At 42.2% G+C, this 18,866-nt stretch overlaps 1 protein-coding gene across 1 annotated transcript; it reads right to left on the reverse strand.

Annotated features, from left to right (window-relative positions):
* Positions 1-1,100: 1,100 nt before the first annotated feature.
* Positions 1,101-18,528, reverse strand: LOC104936492 (uncharacterized). The gene is made up of 10 exons (XM_027291611.1): positions 18,075-18,528; positions 15,728-16,682; positions 12,579-12,886; positions 10,849-11,421; positions 8,787-9,551; positions 7,872-8,657; positions 4,075-4,290; positions 3,793-3,857; positions 2,935-3,028; positions 1,101-2,832 (listed from the first exon to the last, which is right to left on the reverse strand). Exons 1-10 carry the CDS (start codon positions 18,337-18,339, stop codon positions 1,760-1,762), a joined length of 5,100 nt encoding a protein of 1,699 aa, XP_027147412.1. The 5' UTR covers positions 18,340-18,528; the 3' UTR covers positions 1,101-1,759.
* Between the last annotated feature and the right edge of the window lie 338 nt (positions 18,529-18,866).

An 18,866-nucleotide genomic window follows, 5' to 3' on the forward strand; every position in this document is an offset into this window, starting at 1 on the left:
AATGACGTAAGAAAAACACTGGTTGGAGCAGTACAAAAGGAAAAAGATGAACTGGCACTAATCCTTTGTGTTCATAACGGGAAATTATTAACCTCGAGATATTAACTTCTTCCTCTAACGCCTTTAAATAACTGTGGACAAACAAAAAAAAAAAAGCTGCTCTTGTAATTAAGCTGACAATCTGGAAAGACGTCTGCTGCAGGACAAACTGTGCCGGAGCAGTGTTTATACTGTACTTTAAAACCCGTGTAACCCTTTCGACACCAAACAGAAGCCGTGCTGACTATGAGACACATGACAGAACCAGGAGTGTACTGAAGCCGCAGACCAGACACAAAAAGGACAGAAACACCAACACTGCAGCATCCTGAAGAAACAAGCACTAACGTCTCTGCATCGTAAAGAGAAATTCAACTATGAAATACTCAAAAGACAACAGGGAGAATCAGCGGTGGCAGTGAAATGTGTCTGTAAAGTGTTTGTATGTGAAAAGCTGCCAAACAGAAGCTCACAGTCAGGTGGCTCCTGATATTTTATGTCATAAATAAAAAAACTTCCTGTTCCTGGTCAGGCGGCAGCACTTTGTGCTTCCCTCTCTGCACTGAAATACTTGAAACGACGAGTTACTCTGCCCCCTGGTGCCAGTTCATCTACAAGACTGACCAAACTACAGGGCTCGGAAGAGGCCATCGTTTAAGTCGTGGGGTCAAACAGTTAGTGGGTGAATGAATGAACCGATTGATGGTAAATTAATCAACTATTTTTAATAAATCGGTTCATCGTCATTTATCAAGCGAGAATGCAAACTACTGACTGGATCCAGCTGTGAGGATTTCCTCTCTTTTACATGAATGGATGTTGGACAAGTTACTTAAGAGCATAATCTTGGGCAAGTCATATTATTTCATAATTTAGAGACTTAAAATGAGGAAGAAAAGTTTACGTTAGATTTTGATTACTAAACGGTGTTCACATTTTGATTAAAATTATGTAAAAGCAGCAATGAATGTGGGAACAAAGTGTTTGTGGACAAGAGGAACACAAAGTCAGTTCAACACAAAGTGCCACATCTAAAAGAAAAAAATAAATCCAGCTGCTGATTTGAACGTTCCTTTAATCTAAATCATAAAACAAGCGGCAAAAGATTTTGAGGGGGGGGGGTACATTTTATGGAAAATTTCAACTCGGAACAATAATCAGGCAGTTTTTTTTGTTGTTTTTTTTTGTTGTTTTTTTAACCAATGTTGACATCAAAACATAAAACCTGAGAGCTGCTTCGCTTGCTCTGAACGGAAAGCCCTCCTGTGACCGTAAAGGGGATGATGAGCGTCTTGTGCTTCTACAGTTTCAGTGCTGACATGAAAGTAAGGCATATTTCTACATGAGAAGCTGAAAGAAACTGAGCGAGGAGAAGTATACAGGTAACTGTGAGAGGGAGATCTGCAGGATGTTTTTGTAACGTTTCCACATTTTAGATTTGGATTTCTAGCTTTGGAGGTGTCTTAAAAACACTGACCTGTGTGAATTTTGTTGCAATTCAGTTCTTAATTTTAATAATTAAAGACAGGTATTTAAAAAAAAGAAAGAAGCAAACATCTTAAAATTGGATTTTGCATAGTAAAATATGCATTAATATACAAAGTCTGTGAGCGCAAGGCTACTAATCCCAACCAACAAAAGCTGCCGCTCACTCGCTGGCTTTCTGATTTGGTTTTTTTTTCGAGGGTGATTCGTGTCTTTCCACCTGAGCGACGTCCCTTCAGACGTCTCGCCCCTCAGCTGTGTGAATGATTCTGTGCCGCTTCAAGTGGTGCATGAGGATGAAGGTCTTCCCGCACAGCGTGCAGCTGTAGGGCCGCTCCCCGCTGTGCGTGCGCTGGTGGACCCTCAGACTGCTCTGCTGCGTGAACCTCTTCCCGCACTGTCCGCAACCGTACGGCTTCTCGCCCGTGTGCGTCCGGTGGTGTATGCTGAGGTGGGACGAACACTGGAAGTTCTTCCCGCACACCGTGCACCAGAACGCACGCTTTCTCTTGTGGCTTTGCTGGTGCAGCTTGAACTGGTGCAGGCGGCCGAACGCCTTGCCGCACTGCGAGCAGACGTAGCCCCGCGCCATGCCGGAGAGGGGTTTGTGCGGGGTGTGAGACGGGAAATTGCCTGATGTGAAAGTGTTGTGGGAGGGAGTTACGACTGGTCTATCTCCAGCTGCAGTCTCCCTCTCTGGGTGTTCGTCTGGCTGCCTTAGATGTGCAGCATGCGAGGGGTTCCTCTGTGAGTACATTTGTTCCTTCTGCCTGTCTTGCTGCGTACCCTGAGGTCTGGGTTGAAAATTGGACGACTGTGCGACGTCCTTCGGATACTCACTGTTGTACATCCCATTACACGGCCTCTGAGAGGACATCTGCTGGACACTCGCCGACTTGGTAGCGTTAGAAACCACGTGGGCATCAGAATGTTCCGGGAATGTGTTTGAGTACTCCTCTACCACACTAGAAAAGTCCGGAAAACCAGCATCGATCTCATCACCTTCAATGATGGACGACCAGAGCTGATTCTCTCGTTCATCCATGGAAAAGTCGGCAGCGAGTTGCGTCTGCTTCCCTGCGCTGTGCTGGCATCTGTCCTGACTGAATCCGGATCGGTTCTCCTCCTTCTCCATCTTGACGGTGAACTGAAGTCCGCTGATGTCTCCTGCGAGCTGACCGGAGTTGTACAAGTCACCAAACTCTGAGGTTTTTTGGACGCCGACATCCGAATGGTTTAATTGACGGTTCTCTTCGAGCTGCTGGCTCTCTGGGGCATTAGCTGGATTAGGGTACTGCAAAGCAGAGCCTGTAAGAGACGGATATTAGGAAGGAAGTCAAGAGGGGTCAACCGAAAATGGAAAAAACCTTTTTGGATTTAACTCGTGCAAAATCCAGTTCTTTAACTCACCAATCGGCCCGGCAGAATCACTGATCCACAGTGTCTCATCTGGACTTTCTTCTTTAATTGTGAATGAAACAGTGGCGTCTTCAATATCAGGAAACTAGATGAAGTGAGAATTTAAAAACAGGAAACCACTGTTAGAAACGTAACAGACACTTTGTGCTATCACAGTACTTGCCTGAAACCTAGATTTTATGATATGACCAGTGTTTTATTAGTGCACGAAACCAACAAATGACAAATGAATATTTTTATGCACATCGAAAAACAAAACAAGCTGCAGACACGTCGACTTATCGCTTCACAGAGTCGATCTGAGAAACATGTTAGCAGATAGTTGCATGCAATAACTTTTCTATTTTTAGTTTCTGTTTCTGGCCACTGGGCAAAATAATAATCAACGTTCACTATTTTGTTTGCTCGCCACCGACTGCTTGGTACTAAATCCTCCACCTTGTGTGGACACAACATCGATGCATGCGAACAGGCCGAGCCAAATTAGTAAAGCTGCAGCAATAAAACCAAAACAACGGGCCAAAAGACTCAACAACGCTCCACTAGAGCCGAGATCGGCTGCAGAGGTGAGGTTCTTCTCGGAGCATCGTGCATCAAATATTAAGCCCATGCCAGACTTTTGACATATTTTTAGAGATTAAACAATAAAAACATGAAAAATTGGTATAAATTAATTATTGACACTCAAGTGTTCTCACTTCAATTGGGGCGGTATATATTAAAGGCAGATTTGGTGGACACTTACCCTACCACAGACCAGTTTTTGGATGGTCTTGGTGGACCTGGATGGTCTCAGCTGCCCACAAGCTGATTATTGTGATTAAAAGGTTTTGAGTTATAAAAACAAACCTTAATATCTCCTGTTGGGTGCGTACAGTTGGTCCCCACATCAGTTCCTCTGTCCATGTAGTTTTCTGGTGCAGAAAAGTGAGAATTTAACACAAAATGACATTAAACACCTTAAAATGAGGTCATTTGGATCATAATTAACAAGGCGAGACACGTGAACGCATGCAAGAGTGCACGCTCTGTAACTGCAATCATGTGCGATACTTCCACATCAACATGCACGACGCATTAATTCACCAGTCGTCAATTAAAGAGCACAGATGAGGCGTTTGAGGGTCTTACCGAAGCCGCGCTGCAGCTGCGCGCTCTTGCTCTCCATCATGACTAATTTCCTCTTCAGCATCTCGTTCTCGCTTTGCTTTCTGGAGATCTCCAGGTGCAAAAACGCACATTTGTCATCGACCAGTTTGGAGATCTCTGTCACAGCTGCTTTGACCAAAACCTCCATTATTGAGGATAACTGGGTCTGGAAGGGAATGCACGTCGCCATGCTGATTCATGCAGAGTTGATATGCGAAGGAGAGACGTGACAAAAAAAAAGGAAATCCACGCAGTGATTGCGTGGAAAATTGCGAAATAAAAAAGAAGCGACGCACTAAATTTTTTTTTTTTTTTTTTTTTTTTTACATCTGTGTGTCTGGCTAGCTGGAAGCTTTTCTTCCGTGTAGCAGAGAGCTGTACCGTAAATACACGAGTAGAGACGCGGTGAAAATTGCAACCAACAAGGAAGAGAGAGGGGCCTCCACCTTTGTTTGTCATCTCGTGGGTGTTTCAGGTAGAAATAAAAAAAAAAAAGGTGACTCACCTTCATGAGGCTTGCTTTATGTGTAGCTGGGGCATCTCTGGCAGCACAAGATTGATGTTTGGTTGAAAATATGAATTCACATACTTCATAGATTAGATTATATATACTTTATTCATGCCACCACGGGGGAATTTACTTGTTACAGCAGCAGAGGAAACTGTAGCACACACTACAGAATTAGAAAAAAGTAGAAAAACGCAATAAACAGACAGAAATATCTATAACCTACAATAAACACAAACAATCAACCTTCAAAAACAGACAAGTACTGAGGATAAAAGTGGCATGATGTATAAAAAGAGTATTGTAATGTAAAGTGACCATAGTGTAAGAAATATTGCAAAGAAAGTGACCATCATACAAATAATATTATTGCAAGAGTAGTTACCATGATATAAATAATATTACAAAAGTAAGTGACCATATAAATAAAAACTGCAAGGTATAAATGAAATAAAATAGAAAAAAGGGATGAAGGAGCTGCTGAACCTCTCCTTACACCGTGGGTGTAGCAGTCTGCTGCTGAAGGAGCTGCTCAGGGACCCCACAGTGTCATGTAGAGGGCGAGAGGTGTTGTCCATGATCTATGGAGTCCAGAGAACAGTCCAGGACGGAGCTCGCTCTTCTAAAAAGTCTGTTGAGTCTGCTCCTGTCCCTGTCCGTGCTGCCCTGTCTCCAGCAGACCACAGCATTCATGCTTTTCTTTTTAAAAATGTTACTTTATTATTTCTCACATTTCTCTGCTGACAGATGCATCAGTCCTAAAAACACAACCCTGCCCTTCCAGTTTTGAAAACTATAGTTGCTCTAACTGTAATCGCCTCTGTTGACCTATGCAATAAAAGATTGATTCAAATGTACAATAACACCTATAAACTAGTTAACCAGTTACCATTTTAGTCTTTATTAGGACAAGTTGAATCATGGAGGATTTGTGACCCTAGAAAAAGTTCATCTAAATTGCTTGGGGTCCCTCAAGGATCCATATTGGGTCCTCCTTTGTTTAGTGAAGGTCAAATGAGTTCACGCTTTTTTCCAAGAAACCCTGGAAGAAAAATGAGGAACAAAAGAGGTGAAGGTTTAACAATCATTTATTTATTTAGTTACACTGATCATTAATAAAATAACCAGAGTGCCAGACTCCATCCACAATTCTTCGTTTTGAATTGATTTGAAAATACAAAAAAACTAAAACAGACATTGACTCTTCTCATTTTTTCCAAACATAATTAACATCTTGTTTAATGTGATAAACTATTAATGTGAAGGTCATGTGATGCCTGTGAATCATGCTACGATTGATCGGTGATAGTAGTGCAGTAATCTACTGAATGAAAAGCAGAAAACACTATAAATTAAGGAAGAAAGAAGATGCATGATGCTGACTTTGTGAAAGGTGCATAACACTGCAGTGGCAGGGTTAGGGATTTCATTCCCATGTGAAAAATGTAGGCACTCATCACACTGTACTGACACTGATGGCCCTAGAAAGGTGCTCTTTCTGCAGGCTTACCTGGAGTGTTAGATTTGCTAAACTATTTTAATGACCTCCTCAAGTTCCTGCCAGCTGCTCCGAACAAATTCAGCCTGCACCATTAATTCAGGACCATTTAAAGCAATTTACTCAACCAGTATAATGGCTTTTTATATTATACTTTTCCATGTGCAATGCTCAACACTGGCTGTGTAATTTGCTCTATCTGATAACCAAAGTCATTAGTCAGGGCGGACTTAATAAATATCAGTCAAAGGTAACAACACAAGCGAAGAACAGCTGTAAGACTTTCCCCAACTCTTGTTGAATATGTTGACCCTGTGCATCACTGAGGTATTTCACGTTTCTTTAGTTCTACATAAATGCACACGTTTCCTGCACATAATCTAGATTAATTTATTGCAGTTACTCACTTCTCTCAAAGAAAAAAAACAATTTTCATTTGCCATTTTTGTTCAGTGGGAGGTCTGAAGTGTCTGAAATCTTGGCCAACAGAATATTGCACTAACATGCATACTTGAAGGCAAATAGTAATTTGAGGTATACAGTGCATTGCTGTATGAGGGTTTGTGCAGTTTAACTTTAAAAGAAGTGTTACCGTCTGCTTTAGCAACAGTAAACATCTCTAATGGCTTCAGCCTAAAAAAGTAGTGCCCGGACAGTATTCTCTTGAAAAGAAAAAAACAGTTATTGTTCTAGATTAGATACAGAATACTGATGTAGATCCACATCCCAAAAATGTGTCTCAGTACTGTACAGGTACAAATGGTAGAAGGTCTTATCAAAGCTTGGCACATAAGAACCAAATTAAGAAGAAACCTGTCCTGTATCTCGAGCTGACTTGACAAATTCATGAACTTTGCATACTTTAATTTATTCTAGATCTAAACAGCCAAATCTCACCAAATACCGTTTAGCCAACAGGTATAGCGTGATATATGGCACATATCATCAAACCCTAACTGTGTCCTGGATAACAAGCATGTTTCCAATGAGGAAATTAAGCTTCAGTGAAAAATTCTTCCTTGTTCCTTGTCAAAGGGATTTCTAAAGACATATTATAGCAGATGACAATTCATTAGCAATGATTCGAGCAGCAAGTAATAAAAAAAAAAGGATCCAGTGAACTATTTTGCTTATTTTCTCAACATAATCATAATTGATTCAACTTTGTCTTACTCTATATTTGTTCATCCAAGGCCAATGCTGTAGTGGCTCTTTGCCTGTCATGTTTGTGAACCACGGCATTAAAAAAGGAGGACGAGACAACTTTAGTTTGCCTGAAAACGGTCGAGTTACAGTCCGCAGTATGGATGTGCCATACTTTTAGTAGAGACCGCACAATGACTTGGACTGGCTTATGTTTTCTAGTACTGGTGATGAGTTTGAGTAACGGCTCTGGACAGCTTCAATTGCTACTTAAAGCACTCAACTATGTTTGGTTTCTCACGAAAGGCCAAATCTGGACAGTTTCAAGCAAAAGCAAAGAACAACCGTGCCAACAACACTCAATCATGTTTGGGTCGAGTGGGTCGAAGTAGCAAGAAAACATTTTGTGCAAAGTACTTGAAAGGTGACGGACGTTAAACGGACTGTTTTGGATTGTAATTAATGCTGCAAATAAATATAAAAATGCCTTTTGTTCCTCTGCTTTAGCTTCTGGACGTTCTGTGATTTGTCGACCGTGAGAAAGTCACACGCACTTTGTCATGTCGGACAGTGATGAGGCTCGATCGTGTGCAGTGTTTTTCTTTGTGTCTATCGCAAACTGACTTTATTTTACATGCAGTTTAAGGTGCAACTTCAAGATGCTCATCTGACTGAACATCTTACCACATATCTCACAGCTGAAGGATTGCTCTGTGAAACTTTTACACTGGTGCCTCTGAAAAAAACTGAAACTATAAAAGCTTTGGCCGCAAGTCGAGCATATAAAGCAGTTCTGCCCGGTGGCGTCCACGACACAGTTGACTTCGTGGTTGCCTGAAGCGGTCATATTAAATTCAAACACACCTCCCTCGTGAGTCCTGTCACTCACTGCATTGTATTCAGTCAAAGTCACCTCCTGTGTGATATGTTGATCTTGCAGCTCAGGTGCAATATCAGAGCTTCTTGCTTGCATCCCCATCAGTGAATACTGATCACCGTGCATCAGTTCCTCCTTTTCTTTGTGGTCTAGAAAAGGCAGATCTTTGTTTGGTGAGGTGTATCCCGGCTGCTCGTTGGCCGCTCCATCAGCAGAGCTGAGGTGGTACTTCACATCATGTAGAAGTACACAGACGTTTTGTTCAGTGGCATCGCCGCACTTCTCTACAGCCGATGTCCACAGCTGACTTTGGTCTGGTGCTCCTGTGCCGTTATCAGTCCCAGCCTGACTAAGAGTCTGAAAATCTTCCCCGTTCGGCTCCAGTTTTACCATCAATGTTTGCACGCCACCTGGCTGGCTGACCAGCTCTTCTTCTAAAGCTGCCAGTCCAGTTTTGGGTTCTGCCAGGTTCTTCGATGGTTGATTATCTGGCATTGTAAACATCAGGTGATGGGCCTCCAGAACGTCAGCGTTCTCCCCTTTACAGAAAAGAAAGGCAATGGGATGAAATCAGCAAACAGTGGTAACAGATGAACATTTTTGTGGATGATCAGGTTAATAATGAATTATTTAAATAATCATGAGGAATGACAGTGTATATCTCGTACCGTTTCTGTGCGTCTTCATGTGGCCCTTGAGGCTGCTCTTCTGATTGAAGCACCTCCCACAGATATGGCAGCCGTACGGCTTCTCCCCGGTATGGATCCGTAAATGTCTTTCAAGGTGGCCGGCACGCTCGAAGACTTTGCCACAGTACGAGCAGACGAAGCACTTCTTTGGTTTGATCACCTGAAAAGACCTGCTCGCTCTCTGTTGGTGGTGATTCAGCGTGGCTCCCGTCATACCGTGCAACCCTGCTTCGCTCGATACCATCAGCGTGTCTGAGGATCCGTAGGGTGTTTGGGGCATGCTGTTTTTGAGTTCCCCGTATGGTTTCCCTGGAAAGGAAAATGTGCTGCAAGAAGCCTCGACTGGCGGCGGGAGCAGCTGAGCTATCCCCGGGAAGGACGTCATACTCTGCGCTGAGCCGCCGAGATACTCTGCGCTGCCGATCTCCGTGTTGTTTTGTCCTTGTATTCTGGATATCCACTGCTGGCTGTCTCTCTCAAACGTTGTGAAGTTCTCGCTGAGGTCATCTACTCTGTCCATTGTCTGCTCGCTTCCTCTGTGGAACAGCGGTTGTGCTATATTCTCCTCCGCAGGCTCAGATTTTACGTGGACGGGTGTCGGGAGGATGTCCTCATTCTTAGGTAGGCCATCTTCCACCTTCATCTGGCTCTCTTCCTCCGGGCGATGAGTATCCGTGCATGGATTCACCTCGGGAATCTGCTTCTGTTCGCACGCTTGGATCTCGACGGGTCTCGGCTGAATACCTGTTAAAGTAGAAAGAATCCTCATAAGCGTTTTTAATCACCGGCTTTAACAGAAAGAGGTCAAACGCTTTCAGCATTAAACGCTTTTCAACATTAAACATGTGGTGTGGTCATGATGAAGATTACCATCCCGTCAAATAATAAATGCAGTTTAATATATGCACCATAAACACTCCCCTCCTCCTCCGGGCTGCTAACAGCGTCTACGTCAGCGACTGTCTCAAGATCGTTTTCCGGATTTGTCAGCAACATTGTTTACTTGAGAAAATTGGAACAGCGACAAATGCACTTGTGCTATAAATAACTAATCTTTATTCATGAGGTGATCTCTCCTGGAGTAACCACAGGATTGGGCTGCATGGCTTCAGCCAGTTCAGATTAGGTGTTCAGTTGCTTTAACTTGATATTTCAAAATGCCGACATCCTTAAAAAGTTATATCCTCTAAGAATTCAACATTAAAAAGACAAAACCTTTGCGAGCGACAACAGAACAGAGGCGTCTTTTCACACGGCAAAATTCATGTGCCCGCTGCAGCTTTATTTATTAGGCGTGACATTTATTAAAGGTGTCATCTACGATCTAAATTGAACCCAGAAAGAGATGCATCAGAAACCGGGTGGCTCACCACCTCTATTAAACAACTTCGTGGGGAAAACCTTGATAAAAATATATATCTTGTTAAAACTGTCTGCATGCATGGGGCGGGTGTTTCTTGCACAGTTAGGGTCGCATAAATGACACCTAATGCATTTTATTGATATGTTAAAATGAGCAAATTTAAGATCGTAAGCACCTAAAGGTTATTTATTTCACTGTGGTATGGCATGAGCACGAACTGAGATGTGAGCCCGGTAATTAATACCCAATGCCGGTGCTTTCCTGGGAGTGAGGATGTAAAAGGCCTGGTCTTCTTATCAGCGAGCCAGGCGAGCACAGCTGTCAGCGGGGCACTTTTAAGTCACCGCCATCCTCCCCCTTCGTTTACTGTCGTCTCGCCCTAACCACATACTGTTAGTTTTTCTTTGCTTGTGAGACAGAGGAATGTCACAGACAGAGACTGCCAGCTGTGAATTGAACCAGGACTCCAAGAGAGAGAGAGAGAGGACAAAAATAACACCAAGAAATACAACTAGCTCCCTGTGCCAACAGGTCCCGACCACCTGACCGCATTTATTTTCAGACATTTATTCAGAGAATATCGCCTGAGTGCCTTACTCTGCATGTACATCTAATCTGAGGGGCACTTCAGGACTTGTTGCTCTAAAAGTGACTTGTTGACAAAAGTGTTGTACTTACATCTTCTGTGAATCTTCATGTGCTCCTTCAGGCTGCATTTCTGATTAAAACGTCTCCCACAGATCTCGCAGCGATACGGTTTCTCACCTGTGTGAATCCTCTTGTGCCTCTCGAGGTGCCCGGCACGCTCGAAATATTTACCGCAATAAGGACAGAAGAAGCCCTTCTTGAACATCAACCTCTTCACCGTCCTCCTGCGCACGGCGTTGTACAAGTTACGGTACGGACTGTAACCCAGCAGCCCGCGGCTGAACGGGCTGTGCTGAAACCCGCCGGAGCTGCTACAGGGCGTGGACAGTCCGGCGTCCAGAGAAGATTCAGGAAGACACAACATGGAGTTCTGCCCTAAATTTAAATAATCTGACTCGTTGCGTGGTGTCTGCGCTTGCGTTGCGGGCCTCCACTGAGCGCTGTCCGTTTCGTACAAGGCCAGCTGCTCAGGTTGTCCTCTGGCCTCTTCGCTTACTTCTTCCACGGGTTCACATTTCACCTGCACCTCAGGTACGGACAGGCTGTTCTGGTCCTTATCAGCGTGTGCCTGCTCATCACCAACGTCACTCTGACTCTGACTGTCTGTGGAGAGGCAGTGATAAAGTTGTGCGTTAGCTGAGAGTTGTTGAGCGTTGACTGAGGCACATCTTTTGTGGATCTCACACTTTCATTTCACACTGTTCCAGTTCTGAAAACCAAGTTTTGGTTTCAAAAAAGCAGTTACATAATATCTCTATTGTCAGGTTTAAAAAAACAGGACACCACTGTCTGAAATAAAACAGCTGCATTGTTTTGAAACCGACATTTTATCATTGGTAAGGGTCACGGTGGGGCTGGGCCTTTTCCCACTCCACACAGAAAGGCTCAACCACTGATACATGATCAATTCATCAGAAATTAAACCCACAATAACTGATTTTTTTAGGCCACGTGAAACAAGTTGTGAACACTGACATGTCATCGCCTTTTAAAGACGACATAGTGAACGTCTACCTGGGCGAACGCCAACTCTTTTAGCTCTGTTTTTGGTCTCCACCATCTCCAGACTGGCTCTCTTAGTCGCTTTAACATCAGCTAGTTACTGACTTTGTCTGACGCTTTCGTGCTGGGAAGGGAGTGTTCAGTGAAAACAACTTCCTGCTGCAGCAGAAACAACTCTATTAGAGAGAGTCATTCAACACATTGTCATTCGATACGCTGTTATTGTTAAATATTAGTTTGTTGTTGGGTAAACAGAGAGATACGAGAGGAAACTAAAGTCATCACCTGTGCATGGGGGATTGATTTCCTACCTAAGCCCCTGACACACTAAATTATGACTTATAATTAAAGTAAAACGGGCAAAAACACATAAAATTTAAATAATCTATTAACAAAAAGGACTTTTTAAGCAAACTACCTGCATGTTAGGACCTTTAACATCCACTGGATGAATATGTTTATGTTAAATATGTTGCAAACATTCTGCATACTGTGAACTTTTGCACTTGCCTGGCAAATGCTTTGCACATTCCTGCACAGAGTGCATGGCTCTTTTCATCCCAACACCACATATGCACACGTGTATTTATATTGTTTATATTTCTTGTGGATATTTGTGCAGGTAATTTGCAGAGATGTTACAACAGTCCTCAAATGCAAACACCAAGGTCAGGAGGTTTGTGCATCAGTGTAGCTGCAGTATCATTCAGATCTGTGCATGCATAACGCAGAATATGAATACAGTGTTTGGATCTCACCATCTCTGCCCTGGTTGTCCGGTCGCAGGGTCACTCTCTCCTGGGCTGATCTCAGCTCGTTGTGCAGGACCTCCACGTTGCTCTTCAGCTTCTTGATCTCGTTGTCCCGCTGACAGATCTCCAGGCGCAGCACCACCATGCCATCCTCCACAACTTTGGCGATTTCAGCCACGGCTGCTTTGGATAAGGCGTCGATGATGGAGGCGACCTGAGCCCGCAGAGCGACGCTGTTTAACATTTCAAACCCCCGCAAAGTGACAGAGCACGCTTTAAAGTTGGACGGCAGGAAAGTGGCGCAACACCGAAGTTAGTCGCTAACCGGAGCAGGCCATCGGGGGAAGCCGCTGAACGTGCATCATCTGCGGGTATTTGCTGATCTTCGTGCTGGTTTGTTAATTTGAGCTAACAGCAGCTAATTGGTACAAAGAATAAACACAGACTCGTTTTGCGGATGTGATGACACAGCTACCGTAACGACCGGCGGAGAGGCGCAACGCATTCTTGCCGAGGCACTTCCGTGTCTAGTATTTATTTATTTATTTTTAAATACCTACATCGAGGCATAACACAAAAAGATAGAGTGAACATTTGTATGTTTTTTCCCCTTTAGAGTTTATTGTATCTATTTATTGTTCTGTGTTGTCACTTGTAATGTAAGTACATTACAAGTAACAACACAGAACAATGTATGTATGTAAAGTCAATTATTTCTTTTTTGGTTTTTATTTATTTTATTTTATTGTTTTTTTTATCTTTCTGTTGTCTACTTCATGTTTTAATTGTTTCTATTGTGTTGTTTTATTTTGTTGTGCAAGTTTAAAACAAACAGTATATTTAAAACATAAAACAAGTATATTTAAAACAACAGTACATTTGAACAAGAGTCTACATGTATATTTTTATGTTCTTCCCCTTTAGAGTTTATTGTATCTATTTATTGTTCTGTGTTGTTACTTGTAATGCTGCTGCAACAAAAGAATTTCATTAAGTAAAGTTAATTCTTTCTTTTTTTTTGCTTTTTATTTATTTTATTTTATTGTTTTTTTTATCTTTTTATTGTCTACTTTTTTTAAAAAAGATTATTTTTTGGCCTTTTATGCCTTCAATGACAGGACAGCTGAAGATAGACATGAAGCAGGGGGCAGAGAGAGGGGGAGCGACACGCAGTAAATGGCCGTCCGACGTGGGACTCGAACCGGGGCCAGCCGCAGCGAGGACTATAGCCTCCACACACGGGGCGGCCGCTTAACCCACTACGACCGCCCCGTCTACTTCATGTTTGCTAGAAATCGTGCTATATAAATAAAGTGGATTGGAAGTTAATAAAGTTAACTTTGAAGCATCAAGTGGGCAACTTTTGTACCAACATGGATGAGAAGTCTTGAAGTGTAGAATTTAGTTGCATCTAATCGCTGCATTGCAATCTCCTTACATCACGCTCACCTTCTTAGTGTAAAAGGACAAACAACACCTTTAATGTTTAGAGTGACAATTTAGTTTGTCTGTTCTGGGCCACTGTAGAAACACAGTGTTTCAACACGGCGGCCTCCATGAAAGAGGAGCCGCTCCCACTGTAGATATAAAAGATTTTAAGTAACAAAAATAAAAAAATATTATTATTTTCAGGTGATTATACATGCATGAAAACATATTTATGAATATTATATTCCGTGTCTGCCTTATTCTGAAAAATACTAGTATAACTAATAAAAATAACTAATAAATATTCAAATATGAATAATAATAATAATAATAATAATAATAATAATAATAAGTAATACATAATTAAATATATTCTTAAAATAAAGGCAGACATCTAATATAAATGACTTATACTGCTATATATATTTAAACCCATAAGTAATTAACTTTAGTGTACATAGTATGTTGTGTATATTTCAAAATCCTACAGGGGAAACTTAAGTTTAAGGAATATTTAAGACCACATATAGAAAAAAAGAACATGTGGAAACATTAACACGTTTTAATGTCAAGTGAAAATATGAAACTCGCTCCATGATTGCATAGGCACACTCCCAAACCTCCTTTAACACGACACACTTAAAAAATCACTGATGCAGCCAACTGTGTTTAGAAGCGACAATGGTTGAATAAACATTGCTTGTGTGTGTATAATGAAAGTTTGACATGTAATTTCAGCTTAAATAAACAATTTGTATCTGAAAGGTCCAACATTATAAAAGACAAAGGAGCGTTACAAAATCAGGGAGAGGATGCCGGAAACTTTCCCAAAAGGCACAAAAACAATATCATGACAAAGGTAGAAAAACGAGGGACGCATTATCCAAATAATTAGAATCACTACAAATCGTGTGTGTTAGGGAATGTTGGGCAACATGACGATATACAGTGTGAATAAATGCACATTTGCCATTAAAACAAAACCTTTAAAACAAAGTCACATCTCGTGTCTCGCTGTCACAGTCTAAATGTGAATTTGTGAGTGATTTTCCCGTCACAGATTGTTCAATTGGAATAATTTAAAACAGATTCAAGAGGGTAAATTAGAAATACCAAACCATCATTTTTCTTTTGACCCCTTTAAGTTGGTTGGGACCCTCTGTTCGAGACCATTGTAGACAATCTTGCAAATCAACGAGCAGCAACTGCTTTATGGCAGTACTAGATTTTTACTGACTTCTGCATCAATGTAATGACACCTTTATTTATCCAGTATTTAATATGCTGGATCAGCTCCACCACCATATACATCGATATAGCAATAGAAGCTTACGTTTACCGTAACAGAAGAGAGAGATTTGTATCCACGTTGTTCGAGTGCAGAAAACATTTATCCTATGAAATTGTTTTCTTTGTCGTTTTCATTTGGCAGCCTATACTGTTTCAAAAATATTCTTAAATTGTTGTTGTAGAAATAACATTTATCATGTCACAGTCATAAAATCCACACTGATACACAATAAAGAATGAATAGAAGCATTGCAAATAAATCTTAAAAGGAGTCCCAACATGTGCTGTACACATGACAATCCTCACCCATGGTTTGACCACTGCACATTAAAACCATCAAAGTGCACCGGCAAGATAGCACATGACTCAAGAGAAATGAGGGTTTGTGCAGATTCTCTTAATCAGTGTCACTGAGAGCCCGAGTGACAGAGGGCTACCTTCCCTGCAGGTGAATCTCTTGATGTATTTTGAGGTTTCCCAGCACAGTGAAGCTTTTACCACACTGCCCACAGCTGTACGGCTTCAGCCCGCTGTGGAACCGCTCGTGTCTCAGGCAGTTGTCCTGCCTCGAGAACATCTTGCCGCAGATCTTGCAGCTGAACGGCCTCTCGCCCGTGTGCACGCTTTGGTGCGTCTTGAGCCGAGTCTTCTGGGTGAAAGACTTCCCGCATTCGAGGCACCTGAACGGTTTGAAGGGTTGGTGGGTTACCTTGTGCTCTTCGAGCTGAGACAAACGGGGGAAACCCTTGTTACAGAGCGAGCAGATGAACAGTTTCTGATTTGTCCTCCACACGTTTATCAGCCTTTTTGCTCTCAGGTTGTCTCGACCGAGGACGTTTGGTCCTAACGTAGACCTCTGTGCATGAGGTGGGGCTAGCGATGGCCCGTCCTGCCGCAAAGCAGACTGCAAGCACTGGTCCTGACTGACTGAAGCATGTGTGAACTGTTCATCACCTGCAGTGCTACTTCCCATGCACATAGGTTGAACATTTGCCTCTACTTTTATCGGGACGCTTAAGGAATCCTGTGGGATTTCCTCTGCGTTGGTCGACAGAGAATTATAGGAACTTTCTGGATTTCTATGAGCAACGTATTGCTCAGTGCGAGGGGAGAGAATCTGCATGTGCTGCTGCATTGCAACCGAGCCTTTTTCAAACATAGCACAAGCAGGAGGAGGCCAGAGCGGCTCACCTCGTTCCTCTGTCTCGAAGCAAACTTCTGCAGTTGCAGTCTTGTCTGTCGTTTCCTGGGTGGCAAGTTCATCTGCTGGCTCGTGTTTCACCACCGGCCTCATGTCGCAGCTCTCCTCTGCGCCGCGTTGAGGCTCGCAGAGTGAATCAGCGGTCTTTGGTTCGAGACACGCGGCGTGAATTTCCTGGTCTTCTTCTTCGTCTGCAATTGACGGAAAAGAAAATCGCAGGTACATGTGAATTTGACTCCGCAGTGGATCCATTTCCAACCACCTGTTTCATTTTGTGCAAGTTTTTCTGCATTTTCCTGCATGGAAATGCAGAAAAACTTGCACACGGTGCAACTGAAACAGATAAATCACAACATCTGCTTCCACGACGAGACAAACAGAATCGCCATATTTGCATCATGTTTTCCACTATATATAAAGTTTTACTGGTGCTCTTTAAATTAATCTTCTGTCACTGTTTTATTGCAATATATTTGCATGTACACTAAATAACACAGCCCCTTGTGGCTAATTTAAGTTAGACCTGAAACATTTAGTCAGTAACTGAATCAGTCCATCGACATACAATTAATTCTAGGGCTGAAACTAACACTTATTTCCATCGCTGATTAACTTTCTTGCCCATTAAATGTTGATCACCGTTTCCCAAAATCCAAGATGACGACCTCAAGTGTCTATGTTTTGTCGACAATCCAAAGATATTGAGTTTACCGTCACCGAGGATGAAAGAAACTAGAAAATATTCACATGTGAGAAGCTGAAATCAGAGAGTTTGATGACTTTGAAGTGATTCATTCATTTATTAGTTAACGACTAATTGCAGCTGTATTTAAGTGTCATCCATGGGCGCCTGGAAAAGTTGGGACAATTCCAAGGGCCCACGACTGACAATAGGCCCCAAAAAAAGGTAAACACCAATATAAACTTATTAAACCATCATCATTGAGTATATATATATTTCAAATATAATAATGAAACTAATCATCTCTTTGTTGTTACGAGTTTGGGGCAGTAAAAGTTGAATAAAAATACCCTTTAGCACATTTTTATGGAGTCTTTTAATCTCACATCAAACAGTGAACCTGTATGCAGACTTGCATGCATGTACAAATCACCAGCAGTGAATATTGTGCTAGTACTAGTATTAAACTACCAGATGCAAAACAGTTGCAAGCCTTTAATTAGAGTTATAAAGCTTCTGATGGGATAGTTAGGTCCTAGAGATGTGGTGACAACAGAGGGGCCCAATTTGATGTTTTTAGTCATGGGGCACAACATTTCGTGCCCCTGGTTTCATCTGTTTGGATAAAAACATGAAACACACCCTGGTTCAAACTGTTTTTACAATATGCAGTTTGAGGATGTCAACTTTTTTCACATTTATTTCAATATTTTATTAATTAAAGAGATGCAGACTAATCATCTAAGTTGGTCATTTAACAATTTTCTGGTTATTTTTTTTATCATTATGCAGAATTTAATAATTTGTTTTTTAATTGAATGATTTAGTTTTGCATATTTTTAACAGGACATCATAAACAGTGGATCATAGTTTTTGAGTGACAGCTGTCAGCTCATCTCACCTTTCTGACGCACCTGACCCTCCTCGGCCGCTCGCTCCGGTCCGTCCTCGGGGTCTCGGGTCGTGGCTTTGCAGAGTTCATCCTCCATCATCTTCAAACTTCTCCTCAGCTCCTGGATCTCCGCGTCCTTCCGACACATCTCCAGGCGCAGCACCACGGTCCCGTCCTCCAGCAGCTTCGTGATTTCAGCCACGGCGGCTTTGGCCAACACGTCCATGATGGCAGCGACCTGCGGGCCGAGCGAGGGCGAGGAGGGGAAAGACATCCCGCAGAGACAGGTGGAGGTGAGTTCACAGGTTCCTCAGTCTGATCCTGCAGCCAGGTGAGGCATCACAAAGGCTTTATTTTGATTTTCTTCCGGGAAAGTCAGAGGACGGATGTGAGGTATGGGGCGACTGCCGTAACTCTTCTAATAGACGTCCACTACAAATCTCGCCCTTCCATTTTAGTTAAAGGTGCAGTGTGCAAGATTTGGGGCCTTTATTTTCAGAATAAAGGCCCCCAAAGAGACACCGAGCGGCCGAGGAGGGTCAGGTGCGTCAGAAAGGTGAGATGGGCTGACAGGTGTCACTCAAAAACTCAGTTATGATCCACTGTTTTATGATCTCCTGTTAAAAATATACAAAACTAAATCATTAAATTAAAAAACAAATTGGTAAATTCTGCATAATGATAAAAAAAAACAGAAAATTGTTAAATGACCAACTTAGATGATTAGTCTGCATCTCTTTAATTAATAAAATATTTAAATAAATGTGAAAAAAGTTGACATCCTCAAACTGCATATTTTTA

This window comes from Larimichthys crocea, chromosome II, assembly GCF_000972845.2.
Source record: "Larimichthys crocea isolate SSNF chromosome II, L_crocea_2.0, whole genome shotgun sequence".
In the NCBI taxonomy this organism is placed as follows: Eukaryota; Metazoa; Chordata; class Actinopteri; family Sciaenidae; genus Larimichthys; species Larimichthys crocea.